A 19,308-nucleotide genomic window follows, 5' to 3' on the forward strand; every position below is an offset into this window, starting at 1 on the left:
TATATACTGACATTATCCTCTCGTGTCTCAAACATCACAAAAGTCATATAAAAAAGATCCCTTTATTTTCTTCCATTGAACCTCACACACATCCTTTGTTTTCTTGATATCAATTTAGCAAGTTAAAGAAAGTACACATTTTTCTTTAATCCGCAATGGCAACAGTAGGAGAAGCCAGCGGTTTAGTCCAGAGAGAAGGCTAGAAAACCATGGGCACTCCTCATCCCAACAACAAAAAGAATTGAACTAAACGAAAAAAAATTATAGAAACTAAAAATAGTACTAATCAAAGGAACGAAATTAAAGCATGAGAATCATTGGGATCGAGTCAATATATCATAATAATTAATATGCATCTAGATATATAGTACAAGGGACTGATGCAGGTTAAGTTAATTAAGGCACTTTATTTATTCGTAATTTTTCAACAATCAATATAATTGTTTTGATTTCTTTTAAAAAGTTTTCTTTTCCTCTCAAGTTATGTTATACAAACGCTAACATTAACACGAATGTAACTAACACAAACTCACTAATTTTAAATTTTTGTTAGACAAAAGAAAACACATATATAAAATATAAAGAAATTATTAAACAATGCACAAACTAACTTTGTTCACTGTTTTAATGTTGTTTTAATTATATAAAGTATTTTGATAATATTTTATATTAATAATTAATAATAATTTATTTTAAACATAACAACTAAGAATAAGAATAAGATGGAATATTTTCTGTCATTTTCTGGATTCAAAGAATTGATTCTTATATTATAGTAAATAATATCTGTTTAGATTCTTTTTGAGAATTTGTTGGATACGGTGAATAAGAAATAATAACATTTTTAATATTTATGAGACTTGGCCTCTAAAAAAAGTTATTTGTCTGACATTAGTTTGAGAAAAAGAGTTTAGGAATATTTTTGAATTATAACATATGTCTTTTTTTTTCTATTCTAAGTGGTTCTTAGAATTTTTCATCCATTAATACTTTTAAGATTAATTATGATGTTAGTTATACTGGTTATGGTGATAGTGTTAGTTTTATTTGCATTACTAGAAATTATTGTAATGAGAGTTGGTAAAAAGAATGTTTGAAAATAATTGAAAGTAATAATATTTTTAAGGAAAATTGTTTGTTAATTGGAGAGGATATCTCTTAATTTGGGATATAGGTCAACAAGACGTTATTTGTGAGACAGATTGTGTGAAAGTATTTAATTTAGTTACTAATCATCAAGATGGTTTTGGATTTATTAATCCATTAGTACTCAAAATAAAAAATATTATGCATTGTAATTAGCTTATTGACTTTTATTTAATTATAAAAAATACAAATATGGTGTCAAATACTATGACAAAAATAGTGATAAGATTATAATTTTATCAAGTAAGTTTTGTTTTTTTTTTTAATTTAAGAATAATTTTAAATGAAATTATTCTTCTATTTAATCAGTTTTTTTATTTTTTTATTTAACTTATTTAAATCAACCAAAAAAAACCTTAAGAATAAGACTGCTTTGTTCAAGAAGTAATTATGTTTTGGTGTGTTCATAATTTTGTTCCTTTTGTTAAGATAAAGTTAAACAAATAAAATTAGGAGTATTTTATAGCCTCCCACTGATTACTTGTCAACCAAAAAATTAATTCTTAACAAAACCGTTCTTTATTAAAGGTGCATGCATTGAGATATCTGAAATTAGATTCGCAACACGTATACAAAATTCACGTGCAATACACAGAGCATGGATGACCCTTGAAAGAAAAGCACTAGAGAGAGCTAATTAAAGAAATAATTACATAATTATCTCAAACTTTTCAATTAAATTTTTTTTGTATTTCTCTAACTCTTGATTTAATCTGTTGAATTACTAAAAAAAATCATAAATACAGTACAAAAATAGTACATAAGTACAGCAGAATATCTAATACTAATCAAAAATTAAATTATCATTCAACAAAAATACAAAATATTTAATAATCATTCAATAATTTTTGAATAGAACATAAAAAATCGAATTTAGAAAAAAAAATCACAATTCACAGTTCACAAAATTTTAAAATAACCATCAAACAAGTTTGAACAGAACTTAACTAACCATAATTATAAAAAATTATTCAATTAATCATCTTTTAACAATTAATCAATTTTTCAACAATTATTATTACAAAAAACAAAATTTATACCTAAGGTTAAAAGTTAGAAGTTTGAAAAAATACAGAACTGACGGAGACAAGAACAGTGATTGGCAAAAAGTGGCTGAAGGGATGGCAGGGTTGAATAGAGCTGGCACCGGCGGTCCCTAACTGCGTGACGGAAAGTAGCACTGGCAGTGACTGCGATTTTCGAGGGCTGACTTGGCGATGGAGTGGGGCAGCGCGAACATAGGTGGTGACTCCACGAACGTTGCGAGGGCAGGGCTGGACGGAAGTTGCGCCAGAAACTCGAGGCGGAGATCGGAGACCTGAGAACTGAGAGCGAGGGGTGGGAGTGGACTGTGGAGGCTCGAGAGGAGAGGAGTGAGGGTGAGTGAGTGTGTGGGTAAGACTAGAGTTCGTTTTCCTTTGACTCTTTCTTCAGCATGCAAAACGCAGCATTTTGCCAGCTAATTTTAAAACCAGCCGGATTATGATTCGATTCGATCGATAGACTCTTAGCTGGTTTGATAGTCCAACTCTGATTTCTAAATCTGTCGATTTTGCTTTCTACTTGAACTGTATTTGTCAACGCTTCAATTCGATCGGTTTGACCGACCGATTTTCAAAAAGATATAATAAGGAATACATTGATTCATATATTGATTCAGTAGTTAAAAAGATATAACTGAATATTTTTTATGATTAAATTATAGATGATTTTGATATTATTTATTAAAATAAACAATTTTATAATTCATATTATCTATATTAAATCACTAAAAATATATATCATAGTGTGAAAGTATTATTTGTATTCATAAAAGTAATTAAAAAATTGTCTCGAACTTTTTCAACTAAAATTTTATGTATTTTTTATAGAGTTAAAATTGTAATTTCTCTGATGGAAAAAGGAACAATGGAGATAATTTTGGTGCATTAGAAATTAAAATTCTAAAATCATTATTTATATTTGAGTGAAGTACCCATTAAACTTTAAAGTTTAAATAAAATAATATATTTAATTTTATTCTCATTTAATTTTAAATTAAAAATAATTATAATTTATTCAATTTAATATTTATAATAATAAATAAAATTATTTTTATATAAGTCATTTATTATGAAATAACTTAATTTATAATTATAATTGCTATATGTATTATTCATAAATAGATTAAGCTATTAATAACTTCCTACCAGTAAATGCATGATTAGGCCATGGATTTTTTTCTTTCTGGGATAAAATTCATCCAAAAACGGCTGGCAAAAAAGATTAGGAAAGGCGTTGCAAATTTTAGATATTATCATATTTATCTAAATAACTGAACAAGGATAATTTATAGTAATAAAATAAATAGAGTTTAAAATTATAGAGATATCTTAAATTAAATAATTATGCTATGTATACAAATTTTTTTTATTTATAAGTTTTACAAATTGGACCAAATCCAATAGAATTACGTTCACCCAACTCAAGCGTATTAAACATGCATGTTACTTAATCGTTTTCAAAGCGCGGTAACTTACCATAATGAATGATTCTTCTTCTTCTTTTTCGATCAAAACCACAACCGTCGAGATTAAAAGCACATTTAAAAACTCTGAAAAAACTTTCAAACTCTCGCCAACATTCGACAAAATCAACAAGCAAACATCAAAATCTCCATAAAAAATCACCGAAAAGAAAGAAAAAATCGCCAACATTCACGTTACATGTGACATTCTCTTTTTTTTATACCGTTCCTTTTGAAAACGTTCGGTCTTCTCTTTTCTTGGAGCACGCTGCACATCCTCATAGTCTAGCTTCGGTCTTCAAATCTTCAATCATAGCAATTAGCAAAGGTATTACTATTCTACTCATTCTACTTTTTATTTTTTTTATATAATTGTATAAAATTATTAATTAATAAATTATATTTTTTAACTATAAAATAATATAATTTTATCTTTTTGTGATCACATAAATTATAGGTAAATAGTTTATTTATTTTTAAGATTTATTCTCTTTTTTTTATTTTTTATTTTTAGTGAAATTGATAATGACTTAGTAAAAAAATATTGTTATTGATGTTTAATTAATTAAAAATATTCAGTTTGTTTATTCATGTGAGTATATAATTATTTAATTTTTTTTCAGGTAACAAAAAATTAGAACATTTTATGATGAGAAAGCAAAGTAAAATTGATGCAATTTTTAAGAGAAAAGTTACTGATGAATGATGATGATGGAGTTCAAACAAGTCAACCCTCTAATCTTGTTTCACAAGAAGTTCAAGTAAGTGAACTCTCTAATCTTACTCAAAATACACATCAACAAAAAGCCAAAGTTCCAAGATTAGAAAGAGATGTTGATATCTCTTTACTAGAAAGGGATACAGGAAAGGGACGTCCAATTTGGCAGTATAATGTCAATGAACGTGATAAAATTCGTAGAGCATACATAATAGCTGGGCCATACCAACCAACAAATATTAGCTATCCAGCTTCTGGTAATAACAATCACCGTCGATATTTTCAATCTTCTTGGTTTAAGAAATTTTCAAGTTGGTTAGAATATTCACCAGAAAAAGATGCTACTTATTGTTTGCCTTGCTACTTGTTTAGTAAACATTATGGTGCTCGCAATGATGGAAAAAATGCATTTTTAGAGTTAGGATTTAGTAATTGGAAGAAAGTAAACAATGGAGTGAATTGTGCATTTGTATGTCACAAGGGTTCTATTCCTAATTCTCCCTATAATTTATGTGTGAAATCTTGTGATGATTTAATGGCTCAATCTAAGCATATAGACAAAGTTCTTGATAGGCATAGTGATTAAACTATTGTAAATAACTGCTAAAGGTTGAAGACATCTATTGATGCTATTCGATGGCTTGCATTTCAAGCATGTGCATTTAGAGGCGATGATGAAAGTCCTGGATCTTTGAATAGGGAAAATTTTATTGAGTTAATTAAGCTTTTAGCTTCATGTAATCAGAATGTTAATAATATTGTCCTTGAAAATGCTCCTGGAAATGCTCAATATATATCTCCCGGTGTTCAAAAAATAATCTTGATGTTCAAAATCTTAGGGGACAAGGGTATGATGGAGCTAGTAATATGCATGGTGAATGGAATGGATTGCAAGCTCTGTTTTTGAAAGATTGTCCTTTTGCTTATTACATTCACTGTCTTGCTCATCGATTACAATTAGCACTTGTTTCTTTAGCCAAAGAAGTTTGCTATGTTCATCAATTCTTTTCAAAACTTGCACTAATTGTGAATGTTGTGACTGTTTCTCCTAAGCGTCATGATCAGTTAAGGGTTGCTCAAGCAAATAATGTTGCAAACTTAATTGCCAATGATCAACTTGTGACAGGTAGTGGACTTAATCAAATTGGTACTTTGCAAAAAGCTGGAGATACTAGATGGGGGTCTCATTTGAATTCTGTACGTAACTTGCTATGCATGTTTGATGCTACTTGTGAAGTTCTTGAAAAAAGCACTGAAGAAGGTAATTTCTCCACTTGTGGTGATGCTAGTGTTGCTTATGATGCTATCACATCCTTTGAATTTGTCTTTGTTTTACATTTGATGAGAAATATTTTGCAAGTTAGTCATGATCTTTGTCAAGCTTTGCAACGAAAAAATCAAGACATATTGAATGCTTTAACTTTGGTTTCTACTACCAAGACTTTAATCCAACGAATGAGAGAATCAAGTTGGGAGGCTTTCATAAAAGAAGTTATATTGTTTTGTGAGAAACATGAAGTTGAGGTTCCTGATATGAATGCATTGCATATTCATAGAAGAGGCCAAACTCGCAAAATTATTGACCAAATTTCAGTGGAGCATCATTACCGTGTTAATTTATTTCTGGCTGTAATTGATACATAGTTGCAAGAGCTTAATGGAAGATTCAATGATAATATGGTGGAATTGCTTACTTTAAGTTTAACTTTAGATCCCAGAGATAATTATAAGTTCTTCAGTGTCAACAAAGTATGTGAATTAGTAGAACGATTTTATCCAGGTGACTTCAGTGACCAAGAGAAATTTCACATTAGAATGCAAGCTCAACATTATGAACTTGATGTTCCTAATCATGTTGAGTTAACTAACTTGTGCACAATTTCGGAGTTATGTCAAGGATTAACGAAGACAGGAAAGTCTTTAACATATCCTTTGATTGATCGTTTGATTCGCTTGGTATTAACTCTCCCTGTTTCAACTGTTACAACTGAGAGATCTTTTTTAGCTATGAATATTGTGAAGAATAGACTCAGAAATAAAATGGAAGATGAATTTCTTGCTAATTGTCTTTTGATTTACATTGAGAAGAAGATTGCTGAAAGATTTGACACCGATTCTATTATCGATGAATTTTATGATATGAAGAATCAACGTGTACCACTTCGTTAGTAAAAGTATGTTTATTTTGTTTGTACTTTAAATATATATTCTCTATCGGTATATTTTTGTAATCCATCTTACATTATAATTTATTTGCATATTTCTTTAATATTATATATGTTATTGGCCCCCCACGATAACATTTCTGGATCCGTCCCTGGATATTACTCTTCTGGTGAAATTGTTCAAGTCGGTGATACTATTTTACGTACTCTTTAGTGAATGGTTTAACATATTTTTTCATCTGTTTTTGTACATATTTGTATGTTTGGAAGTGAGTTTGTATACATCTAAACTTTGTACTGTTTTTCAAATAAACTCATATTTGGGTGTATATGGCCGATTTTTTGGTGTATATCAATCGAATTCGAATGTGACTAGTACTTCTAGTGACATTTTGAACTTAAATATCATTTTGAACTAATATAATGTCATGTAATCTAAAAAAAATACAAGTGTATGTGACTCGTATATATCAAGAGTATTCATGTGTAACTGGTGCTGTTGTGTTTGTGCTTGCGCTTGTAGTGTCATTGTATGCATGTTTGGTTGACTTGAATATCATTTTGAACTCATATAATGTCGTGTAATCGAAAAAAATAAAATGTGTATGTGACTGAATTTGGATGTATGTGAATGGTATTTAGGTGTATTTGACTGTTATTTGGGTGTATGTTGCTGGTATTCGAGTGTATGTGGATGGTATTTGGGTGTACGTGACTATTATTTGGCTAGTATTTTTATCTATTAATAATATTTTTTATTCCTTACAGTAAAAATGACAAGCAAGAGCCAAGGTAGAAAAAAATATAATGTAAGCGCGCGCGCGCACATATATCTTAGACCAACTCAATTTTTCCTAGTATAAATATATCTTATTTAATTGACTCTCATTTTTCTTTGTTTACAGCAAACCAAAGATTTGAGATGCTTCACGCGACTATTGAATGAAAAGTTTGAAAAAATGAGCGAGGCAAAGAAGGCCATCGTCTGTGAATTAAGATTTGATAGTCTGATGCACATCCCCCCGATGAATGTGCCACACAAACTGTTGAAGGAGTTGGCTAATTCCTTTAATTTGGAGAAAAACAAATTGGACACAAGGCACGATTCATTGAAAATTAAACCCAAAAAAAGGAGCTGCCATTGGCCTCAATGCATCAGGTAACTGATTACAGAAAATATTTATACTTGCATTCTTTGTAATCTATTCTTCTGATCTCATGTAATCAAGAAACAAATTTAGCTGTATATGGCTGATATTTGGGTGTATTTCAAGTGATTTAGAGTGTAATTGGTGTTCTTTTTGTAGGAAACTTATTTGCTGAAAAAGTGAGTTTTAAAGACCTTTCTGACGAGAACAAAGAAATTTTTAGAAGGTTCTAGGGGAAAACATTAAAGAATCTAACCGATCAGATGATGGATATCGATGTTGGCAACAATCAAGATCGCCTAATGTTCAAGAGAATTTTCATCCTCTATATTCAAATGGCGTTCTTATTATCAACTACCATAAATAAAGTATCTCGTATCTACATGCCTCCAATTTTTTGACTGGACAATATAATAGAGTAGAACTGGGGCAGTCATGTCCTCGATTTTATCATTAAGGGCATAACCAATTATCATTCGAAAAAAGAACAAATCGATTGATGGCTGCCTCTATGCCTTGATGATAATATTTTCATCAAACAAAATACACAAACAACAAAGGAGAAACAATCCTTGAATGGCCCTGGGTTAGCCATTCGAATAGGGAGCTACTAGTTCAGAGAATTAGAGCAAAAATTGACGGTCATATGGTAACTGAACAGAATACTTTCTCTAATTTGGGTGTATTTGATTTATGCAGATAGTGTAAACTAACGTTTTAACTATTTCAAGGCATCGTCAAGAGAGCAGAATTGAAAAAGAAATTGAAGAAAATGAAAGAGGAAGAAAAGAAGAAAAAAAAAGAAAAATGCAAAAAAGAAGAAGAAAAGTTCATCCGAGAAAGATTCATCCGAGAGTGAATTTGCTATTTCCTCTGAGTCTGAGTCTAAAAAAGACTCAAAAGAACCAACAACAATAAGAAAACAACACACTAGGACAGTTAAAAAGTAAGTAATATTTTTGGGTGTATTTTATCATGTTTAGAGTGTAGTTTTCTAATGATTGTTTGTTGTCCATAATGGTATCCAGAAAGAGGAAGAAGATTGTGGAGGATTCCTCTTCGAAAAGTGAAAGCAAATCCGATGATGAGTAAGATTTTGAAATTCTAATTGGATTGGCTTCTTTTTTGTTTATATCAAAATTTTATCTATTAATAGAGTGTTTCTCATTTATTATCAGAAGTGAAGAATCAGAACTAATAATAAAACAAAAATCACAGAAAAAAGTTCAGACTCCACCCAAAAAGTATGCATTTCTTCTGGGAATATTTTATTGTAAATTTTAAATTTGTGTGATTGATAGTTCTTTCCTTTCCAGGACGCAATCCAGAAAAAGAAACACATTGTTGAGAATTCGTCTTTCGAAAAAGATACCGAATCCTATGATCTGTAAGATACGTTATAAAGCTAACTTCCTCTTTGTCATAAAAAATTTTATTTGTTAACTTATTCTCTTTCATATACTGTCAGAGTTAATATCAATACCTAAGAAATACAACAAATTTTTAAAGATTTAAAAAAGAAAAAAACAAATAAAAAAGCTGCACAGGGTATGTTGAATTTGGGTGTATATTGTCAATTTTAAGGTATTTCTGTTGCTGATGATTGTTTTTGCTTTCCCAGGATGCCGGAAAAAAAGGTAGACATACCGGAAGCTGGGATCCCCTTGATAGAAGCTCAGTATGATTCATCTGAAATGTAAGGTCCTTTATTTGATAGAATTTCGTAGATCCTGATGTAATTAAATAGTCTGCTTATATTGAATGATGTTTATTTTGTGCTTAGAATGTCGAAGGTCAACCTGAAAAGTGAAAATGATCCTGTGTTTCAAATACAAATGGAACAGAGCATTGTAAACCAACCCGGTGATAGCTTGTAATTTCTGTTTCTATTGCCATTTGCTTAATTCTTGTATTACCATCGTCTGCTTCTGATTGTGTATATATATATATTTTAGAAGAAAAAGCCCTTTAATGTTTTATTCAAGAAAAAAAGGCAGAAAAAAAAGAAATACATGCAACTATGTAAGTTCTCATAAAAATAGAGGCCGTGTTTCTATTCAATGATTGGGGTGTATTTTAACATAATTTTGGTGAATTTTAGGTTGGATGTTGAAGAAGAATCATTCACTGATCCGTTCGAAAGGACACACATTCTCAATCTGAAACTCTTGAGACGTGAGTTTTACAACTAAATTTCAACCTTCTAATGTTCTATTTTAAGAGAATTTGTTAACTTTTTAATTTTGTCTTAGTTAGAGTTCCGCTTTATGTACGCCGCCATCGGAGACGAGAGCACCAAGCCCTGTGGAGACTGAACCAACCCCTCCAAAGTCCCCGAGCAAAAAAGTTAGTGAAGAAACAATTAAAGGATAATATTTGGTTACATGTCTTTTATATATAGGTGTATTTGGTACTTATTTGGGTGTAACTCTGCTGAATTAAGGTGGAATTTATTTTTTTTCTTATTTAAAATTTTTTCTTTAACCGTACAGCACTCCACAACCTCCATCAACTTGCTGATGGTACACCTGCAGTGGCAGCAGCTCCTTCAAAAATGTAAGTTGTACATAATATAACTCTCTTTTGATATCATTTGTAATTCTTATTCTTATACTATTTTATATCTCACCGTACAATCAACCACTCCCTCAAGCCATTGCTGCATTGATGATAATCACCAAGACAGCATCCTTTATTCAAGTTGAAGATTTAGAGGAACTGGCAGAGTAAGTTGCAAACACAGGGGTTGCGGCAGCCTTAAAATTTGCAGATGATAGAACTCCCGGCTCCAAAAGGTGCAGCCTAACGACCACTTTTTTGAAAAATTTGAAACTCCTGCGAGAAGGACGGAATTATCGGACGACCTGAAAGAAAAGTGTTACCTCTGGGCAACACATGTAAAGACATATGAGGATGAAAGCACTAATGAGTGGGGTCAGTGTGCATCCTCAATGCCGAACAACCAATGCAATTGTCTAAAATCCACTTCATGTCTCTAAAAGCTCGTTCACATATTGAAGCTGAGGTAATACTAGAATAAGATTAATGATTTTATTATGAGCTGTGACTGCAATGTTGATGTAATTAAATTAGATTTTTTGTTTTTTTAGATTGTGACTGCTATGTGTCTGATTCTGAACAAACAAAAAATTAAAAGATTTGAAGAACAAATTTACTATCTCTCCCCTAATATTGTGGTAAGGTGTATTGAACTCAATTTTGGGCGTATTTATGTAATGTATTGGGTGTAGTAACTATTTCCTTGGGTGTTATACAAATTCTACAGAATATGGCTATTGGGAACCATGCCGGCAGTGAGTTCTTACATACAAAATCTCAAAAGCCATTTGACATTTAAGACTATAAAATGTTCATCCCTTTCTTGGACCTGAAAAAATTAGCATCCCATCCGTTTGTAAGTTTTTGTTTCAAAAACTTCTTATCACAATTCTTTCGTTATGTGCCAATTAAACTAAAACACTATGCAATCTGGCCAAACTTCAGATATTTGCACCTGTTTGCCACGCGGATCATTGATGGATATGGATGGCTGATGTCAGAAAGAAAAAATTTTGTATTCTTGACCCCTATAACAAGAAATGTCCCGCCCCGTCAAGAATGAAGTTTAATACATTTGTTGTGAGTTGATTCTTTTTTCTCTAAAAAATCCTGGGTATAACACTGTTGTTAGCATTATAATATTTGGGTGTGATGCTGTTCAAAATAAGGTGTAATGTGGGATCCTTTGGGTGTAAATAGATTTTAAATGTAGTTTTATATTTTGCTTTGTTTTTAGTTTTTAGGGGTATGTAATTTCTAGAATGAGGGTATATGCAGTTGGACAACCTCTCAAAAAAGATGATGATAAAATTTAACCACCATATATCAACATTCTCGACCAAAAAATAAGGTATAAATCTTTTTTTCTAAAAATTTTGTGTTTTCTCTTACTGTCCAATTTTATTCTGCTAATTTATTTTTTATTTTCAGTTTTGATTGTGCCATTTATGTAATGAAATGTCTTGAGATAATCGAGCCAGAAAATATTAAAAGGGGGAGATATGATTGGGACAATTGGACACAGGTAATTGTATTTACAAATATATAACTCTATATTAATTTACTAAATTAACGAAGTTCAATAAAAGAAATTTCTTTAAACTGTAGGCAGAGGTGGACCACTTCAGGGTCGAATACGCTTCGCAAATTTTGTTTGATGAGATAAATTCTGATAGAGATATAGCCATCCGAAAAAGTGAAGCAATAAGATTGTCCAAACCATCTGCAACTTTGTTGAGTCCGTATTGTCAAATAGATTCAAATAATTTTGACACTGATTAGTGTGAATGTTGTGTAGTATGTGAATAGTTTGAACACTTTTGTATAATTTATGAATATTTAATCCAATCTTAGTATAAAGTTTGTTTGCATAAATTTTCTTTGTCAAAGTTGTTTCTGTTGTATTCAAAAGCTATTAATTACAAGTTCAACAAAATTAAGAAAAACAAGACCAAACATACTAATACGCCGAATTACTTTTATAATACACCCAAAAATAACCGGAATACACCCAAATTGCGATCTTACATATTTCGAAGGAAAATCTATCCAAAATTTATGAAAATTCAGAAATTTGAATTGTTACCTTCCTTAGGAATTGAATTGTATATGTATTGTAAATTTAAAACAAACAAATCCTTTCAGATAGTTCAAGACACTAATTTTCATCACAAACAGCAGCATCTCAAACATAAAAAAAGGAAAATGTCAAAAACAAGAGAATGCATAAATACACCCAAAAAATTTATCGGTACACCAAAATACTGTCATTCTACACCCAAAAATCTATCCTGTGCTATTGGATCTCTGAACTGATAATTCATAATAACATGTCCATGACATTGGCTAGAATTTGGTTGCACCACTGATGCGCCATCAAAATGGTTCAACTGAAAAAAATAAACTCACATATTAGCAAAAACTATTAACAAAAATAAACTCAATTACCCTCTCTTTAAAGACCATCACTTTTACCCCTCTTAGAGCTTTCATTTTCTTTTTTCTTGAGGCATTTGCAATCTGTTTGTCCAACTTTAAACCTAGTATATTTTTGGGACGTCCTCTTGTTCTAATTCGTGGAGGGCTTTGAAGCTCATTAATGGATTCAAAGTTAGTATTTTCGTGAGATAACAAATATGTTCCCTTGCTTTTGCCTTTTAGTTCTTGCATCTCAACCACGATGTTATCGTAGGTGTGGTGTAGAATCACAGTGAGCTCTTCAGATTCTGATGCAAATTTGCATATATTTTACGAACGAAACACAAATTCGTCAAACCTCTTACTTCTTGGCTCCAACAGTAGCTCGTCATGGCTGTTCTTGATGTGTGTATGTCTCCTATTTACGTTCTTGCTCCATTGTTCTAATATGTATCTCGGTGACACTTTGTTTACTCGTTCAAAGCTTAACACACTTAGGGCGTGACGGCACAATATTCCTCTTGACTCAAATAATAAGCACTAACATTTCACTTGGGCTGCTACCGTGTCGTATGTAACCGCAAACTTATTGAATGCTGAGTTGGAAACTTGTTCTACAATTTTGTATACCGAATAGCCTAGAGTAGAGTTCTTTAATCTTGTGACACAATTCACCTTCCCTCTGAATTGTGCTTGAACTTTTCTGAACTTCTGGTGAGTGTACACGTGTTGAAACTGAGCTTCTATTGAGAATTTTGTTGCACACAGTATGACGGTGTGAAAATCTGCAGCATCTGATTCTCTCTCTCTTTGCTTCCTGCTTTCGAGGCAATTATTGCATTATTTAACAAAGTGGATAAGTGAGTTGTTTCACGTAATGAAGTTGTTAAAAAAAGTATGCATGCTCTCGCTCCTTTGTGTGCGTCTCATCCTGACCTAGAAGTGGTGATCAAGATAAACTGAAATTCATATATGACTGTCTTCGTAAAGTTTTGCAAAAAAAAAAAAATACATAAATCAAAACTATAACACACCCAAAAACATGCAATTTACACATTTGCTGTAGATTTTAAAAAAACATAACCTGAAAGCCACTTGTTGTCCCCAAGACCTTACTTCATCAGAAAATCATTCCAATTCCTATCAAATAATTCTTTGGTATGAGAGTTCCAAACAATATGTCTCATGTCTTGTTCGATTTTTAGTTGTCTCTTGTAGCTGTTATATTTGCTTGGAATCTTTTTCATGATGTGCCAAATACACCAACGGTGAATTGTTGTGGGCATACAAGCCTCGATAGTCCTTTGCATCGAGGTACATTGATCGGTGAGAATCCCTTTTGGAGGATTTTCTCCTATGCAACGAAGCCAACAATCAAATAACCATTTGAATGATTGAATATCCTCGTTTTTCATCAAAGCGTATCCTAGAAGTGTTGACTGACCGTGGTGATTTACCCCGACAAAAGAACCAAAAACCAGATTATACCTGAAACAGATTACGACGAAACAGAAATAAAGTCGTTAAATACACCCAAATAATAACTCTCTACACCCAAAAAATCCAATGTACACCTCTGCTGCAGATTTATAAAACAACATTAATTCAAAATCATAAACCAGAACAGCATATTACCTCTTTGTATTGTAGGTGATGTCGAATGAAATAACATCTCTGAAATACTCACAGGCGGCCCTGCTCCTTGCGTCTGCCCAAAAATCAAGCTTAATCAACTGATCGTACTCGAGTTCGAGCTCAAAAAAGAAATTCTGATTCTTCTCTTTCATTCTTAATAAGTATTTTCCGAATTCTTTTGCATTCTCTAGTTCCGAAATATTTCACACTTCTCTTGTGATGTAATTTCTTATGTCTTTTTCGATAAAATTTAACTCGCGGTGACCTCCGGCTGCTGCCACAAATGATTGGTAAGTTTTGCTTGGTCTGATTCTGACTTTCTTGTTATTCTCTATTGTACGACGACAGATATGCTTAGTTCCTTGTGCTATTTAAACATCTCTACTTGATTTGCACATCAAGGATGTGAATGATGCAACACAATCTTGGAAAGTTTGTCTTCTCCGTCGGAGATATTTTCGATTTTCATTTTCCCTCTTTGCTACATGTAATCAATTGGTTCTTAATTCCGTTTTCCTTCTTATTTGTGCTTCGATCTCTTATAGAAAAATCTGCAACTTTCGAATAATCCTTGTAGAATTTTGCAGCATCTTCAAGGGTGTTAAAAGTCATCCCAACCTTGGGAACAAACTGCTCATCAATATCACAGAGGAACTGTAAAATATACCTAAAATAGTCCACAATACACCATATTAAAACAAGCATAAACTATAGAATGCAAATACAACTATAAAACCATAATAAAAAATAACAAAAATTAGATTCATAACTCATCATCAAACAGAAACTAAAACAATTCAACTAAAATAATAAGAAAATTCACCCTCAGTCAACTGAAAAGTCAGAACTTGTAAATACACCCAAACTTTTCCACGTTACACCCAGATATTCCTAATTTATATCCGAAAGTCTAATATAAAATGCAGAAGATTTATTAGAACTAGTACATTACATTCAATTCAAACAATGAACAATGAACAAGAAATTTCATAGGCAAGGTTCACAACATTATTCAGTTCCACAATCATAAACTACTAACAAAAATATTAACTGGAATTAAACCACACCTTAGGGACTTCATTGGATTCAAATTCAAAATCTATTTTGTTCTGGTTCAACTGACAATCTGAAGTTGAATAATCCATTATCTTCAAAACGATTTCAGAGCTTGATTTCAAAACAATTTCAAAGCTTGGTTTCAAAATAATGAAAATCGAGAAAAATGAACAAAGAGAACGCACGTAAACGCCAAAAGAGAACGCAGAGAGAAACACACGAAAGAGATCGCAGAGAGAAGGCACGAAAATGCAGAGGAAATTCGAAAGAGAAAACGAAATCCTTTCAAAAAAATGAAGTTATATATTCGCGCGCTGATTGAAAAATCTGTTAAGAGGTGCGTGGATTAGACGTGCCAGAAGAGGCGCGTGTTAGGTGTAATTGAGTATATGGACTTACAAGACTTGTATAGCAAAAACGTTTGTATGCGGAGAAGAATTGAAAAATATATTGATATTAAAATAGAAATAAAAAAGATAAGTTAAAATTAAATATACAAAGAAAAACATTTAATTTTTTATCTAATTTCTTGATACAAGAAAAAATGAAATTCTCAATCTAACTTGTTCATACTATAGTTTTATCACAAAATCCAAAATAGGAGGTTTTCATATCTGTAATCACTCAATATGATGACTACAATAGTTTAGAAGGTATTTATAATCTTTTATTAGGTTAAAAAAAATCTTATGTCTACAAACATAAAAGCCAATTTAGTAACTAAATAAACAAAATCAAAATACATAAAATTAAATGAAATATTATTCTAAAAATATAAACTAATAATTTTTAAATAATACTTGAACTTTTCATATTATGAACATTTGAAACACGTATCATTCTCCCCCTCTTTAAAAAAAATTCGTTTTCGAATCTTGTAGTTAAAAAATAATAAATAAAAAGAACAAATACAATTTTTTTCTTTTTTTTGTACAGTATTTTTATATTTTTTAAATAATAAAATCAATAAAAATGACAAAATAATAACAGAAAAGACAGAGACGACAAGAGCACAAAGAAGACAAGAGCACAAAGAAGAACGCAAGAGATACTAAATTTTTGTTTGGACATAAGAAGAATAAATATAGATTAATAAAAATTAATTTAATACTTGAAATTTGATACCAAATAATAATAAATAAAAAGGCATGAACTGAAATTGAATAAAAAAATTAAAATTAAAATTAAAACAAAAACAAAAATAATAGATTGAAATTAAATACAAAATGAATTCTTTAATTTTTATCCAATTTTTTGATGTAACAAAAAAATGAATTTCTCAATCTAATTTATCTACACCATAATTTAAAAATTAAATTGAAAGGACTCGTTCAACCTTCTACCTAATTTTCCAAGCTACCGAGCTAACAAGAGAGGCTTAGAGTCACTCAACTTTATTTGTTCACACTATAGTTTCACTAAGAAACCTAAAAAGATGAGAGTTTACACATCTAATCACTCAATATGACAACTATGATAATTTAAAAAGTATTTATAAACTTTTTATTAGATTAAAACAAAAAGATCTAAGCTCGTAAATATAAAGTTTAATTTAGTAACTAAATAAATAAAATTAAAATATATCAAATTAAATTAAAAATTTTAAAAATATAAACTAATAATTTTTAAATAATATTTTAATTTTTTTATATCACGAACATTTAAAGTATCTATCAGTGTATTAATCCCACAGTTTTGAGTTTTGAGTTTTGAGTTTTGACGGAAATGAATCCTCTCGAGTTTTTTTAACACTTAACAAGATACAATGTAGTTTTCTACCTTTGATTCTATAAGTAAGACCAGAAATAAATAAAAGAGAGAATAATAAATGGTTAAATTAAATACTGGATACCATCCAATTTTTTTGGTGGCCACTAAGATAAAGACGCTTAAAACGTCTTTTTTTAAAGATGTTTTTATATTGCGTTTTAATTGGTTTCTGTATAATTTATTCCGTATTCCTCATCACATATTATTAAATTCCTCAAAAAATTTTCTTTCCAAAAATAATAAAAAATATTTAATTTGGATTAAAACAAAAAGATAATAGATTAACTATTAGATTTGATTTTTTTAAAAGATTATTTACATAAAAAAATCACATTCAGCAATATATATATAAAACAAGCTCAAGCCTCTTAAAATTTTTATAAATAAAAAAATAATTAATTTATATTCGTAGAATATATAAAATAATTACTATATTATTATATTATAAATTAAGATTTACTAATTTAATTTTTTTATTTTTAATATAAGCATTAGAAATAAATAAAATTTTTATAACTAAATGTAGTGTAACAAAATATATATAATATTAATTAGTTCTTAAAAAATTCTAAAAAATAGTTTCTTTCATTTTAGTAAAATAACTATTTATTAAAGTAGACAAATTAATTATTTTCTTCTCATATACAGTTTTTTTAAGACATAAAAGTAATTAATTAGGACATTGGTTAAGATAATTAAAGTCACTATTTCATTAAATTTTTAATTTAAAGAAAAATCCTAGTTAATTTTGGTATAGAAATTTTGAATTTGAAAACATTGATAAAAATTATGTTGAATTTTGATTTATTTGATTCTCATTCAAATTAATCACTACATAAGTTAAAGTTCAGTTTTGAAGTTATATTCGAGCTCTAATCTGATTTTTAAAGTTTCAATTTACTTAGTTTAATTTTTTAACTTAAGTATTCGTGACTCATATTAGGATTTTAAGTGTTTAGTTGAAAAAAAAATAAGGTAAAAAAATTTCAATTATCACATCAAATAGTCGCTAGAATGTATAATGTAGCAGTCATTAGTCCATCTCAGCATGTCGTTAACGATTTTGTGAGACAGTAACAAAAATAAGATTAGAAACCAATGTGAGTCATAACTATTGAGTTGGAAGACTAAATTAAGTAAATCGAAATTTTTGAAATTATATTGAAAGATAGTTGTTAGAACCGAACCAGTGATCGAACCAATCAAGCTACTGGTTCACTGATTTATTGGTTCAACCGATAAATCACTGGTTGGACCGATAAAACCGGTCTCACGTAAATATAAAATATAAAATAGTTAAAAACTTAAAATTAAAATTTGAAATACATATCTTCACTAACATTTTATGAAGAATCAAGTCTCAACTTCTAAAAATAACTAATATAAAAAAATCATAAAATTTTAATACTACAATAGTATCTTATTTTGACATAATAAAAAAAATAATTAATTTACAAAACCTATCATCTAACTATAATATCAGTAGATTTTAACACTAACATCAAAACAAATAACCTTAATCACAATACTAGCAATAAAATAGATCAAGCAAATTAATAAAATTTTAGTAAAATTTATATTTATATTAATAATGGTATATAATTAAAATATATAATTTTAAAAATAGAAAAAATAAAAATTAAATTAAATTAGATATTTATGTATACTATATAATTAGTATTTTTCAAATATAGTAATTAGAAGTGTAATGGCTAAGTGGCAAGTAGAGGATTTTTTGCTCCAAGATTCTTGGTTCGAGACCTTGTGGAGACATTTTAAAAAAATTTTCAAGATCTAATAATGGTTTATAATAAAAGAAGCATTCTTTTGCAACAATGAACCTATAGTAGTAGTTAGGGGTAAACACCCCTAGAATAATAACTAAAAAATTATAAAAGATTATATATATAACATTATGATAATTGTTTTATATATCACACAAATATAAACGTTTTTTTTCTATGATCTTAAGAAAGGTTTTGTAAGCCCTTGTTATCAATTTTTGTAATGTTAGTCCTCATATTATCAATTTGATTCATATATAATTCGGATGATAAATTATTTGGTAACGTGCTTCTTTTTTTACTGTGATATACTTGTTTATTATTATTATTATTATTATTATTATTATTATTATTATTATTATTATTAAAAAATAACATGCCAAATTATTGCTATAACATAATA

At 29.6% G+C, this 19,308-nt stretch overlaps 1 protein-coding gene across 1 annotated transcript; it reads left to right on the top strand.

The window, feature by feature from the left end:
* The first annotated feature begins 5,237 nt into the window (after nucleotides 1–5,237).
* On the top strand, nucleotides 5,238–12,024 carry LOC107471406 (uncharacterized). Its single transcript, XM_016090869.1, has 11 exons — nucleotides 5,238–5,894; nucleotides 6,015–6,524; nucleotides 7,178–7,232; nucleotides 7,843–7,909; nucleotides 8,712–8,771; nucleotides 9,305–9,379; nucleotides 9,467–9,556; nucleotides 9,785–9,858; nucleotides 10,176–10,239; nucleotides 11,674–11,767; nucleotides 11,851–12,024. Exons 1-11 carry the CDS (start codon nucleotides 5,238–5,240, stop codon nucleotides 12,022–12,024), a joined length of 1,920 nt encoding a protein of 639 aa, XP_015946355.1.
* The last annotated feature ends 7,284 nt before the right edge of the window (nucleotides 12,025–19,308 follow it).

This window comes from Arachis duranensis, chromosome 1, assembly GCF_000817695.3.
Source record: "Arachis duranensis cultivar V14167 chromosome 1, aradu.V14167.gnm2.J7QH, whole genome shotgun sequence".
In the NCBI taxonomy this organism is placed as follows: domain Eukaryota; kingdom Viridiplantae; phylum Streptophyta; class Magnoliopsida; order Fabales; family Fabaceae; genus Arachis; species Arachis duranensis.

What these genes read in the sequence shown, in the direction of transcription:
- LOC107471406 (XM_016090869.1), top strand. Translation starts at nt 5,238, where the DNA reads ATGCATGGTGAATGGAATGGATTGCAAGCTCTGTTTTTGAAAGATTGT. An exon ending in TATTCGAGTGTATGTGGATG is followed by an intron (nt 7,233 to 7,842) that starts GTATTTGGGTGT and finishes TTCTTTTTGTAG; the next exon opens with GAAACTTATTTGCTGAAAAA. An exon ending in GAAAGCAAATCCGATGATGA is followed by an intron (nt 8,772 to 9,304) that starts GTAAGATTTTGA and finishes TTGCTTTCCCAG; the next exon opens with GATGCCGGAAAAAAAGGTAG.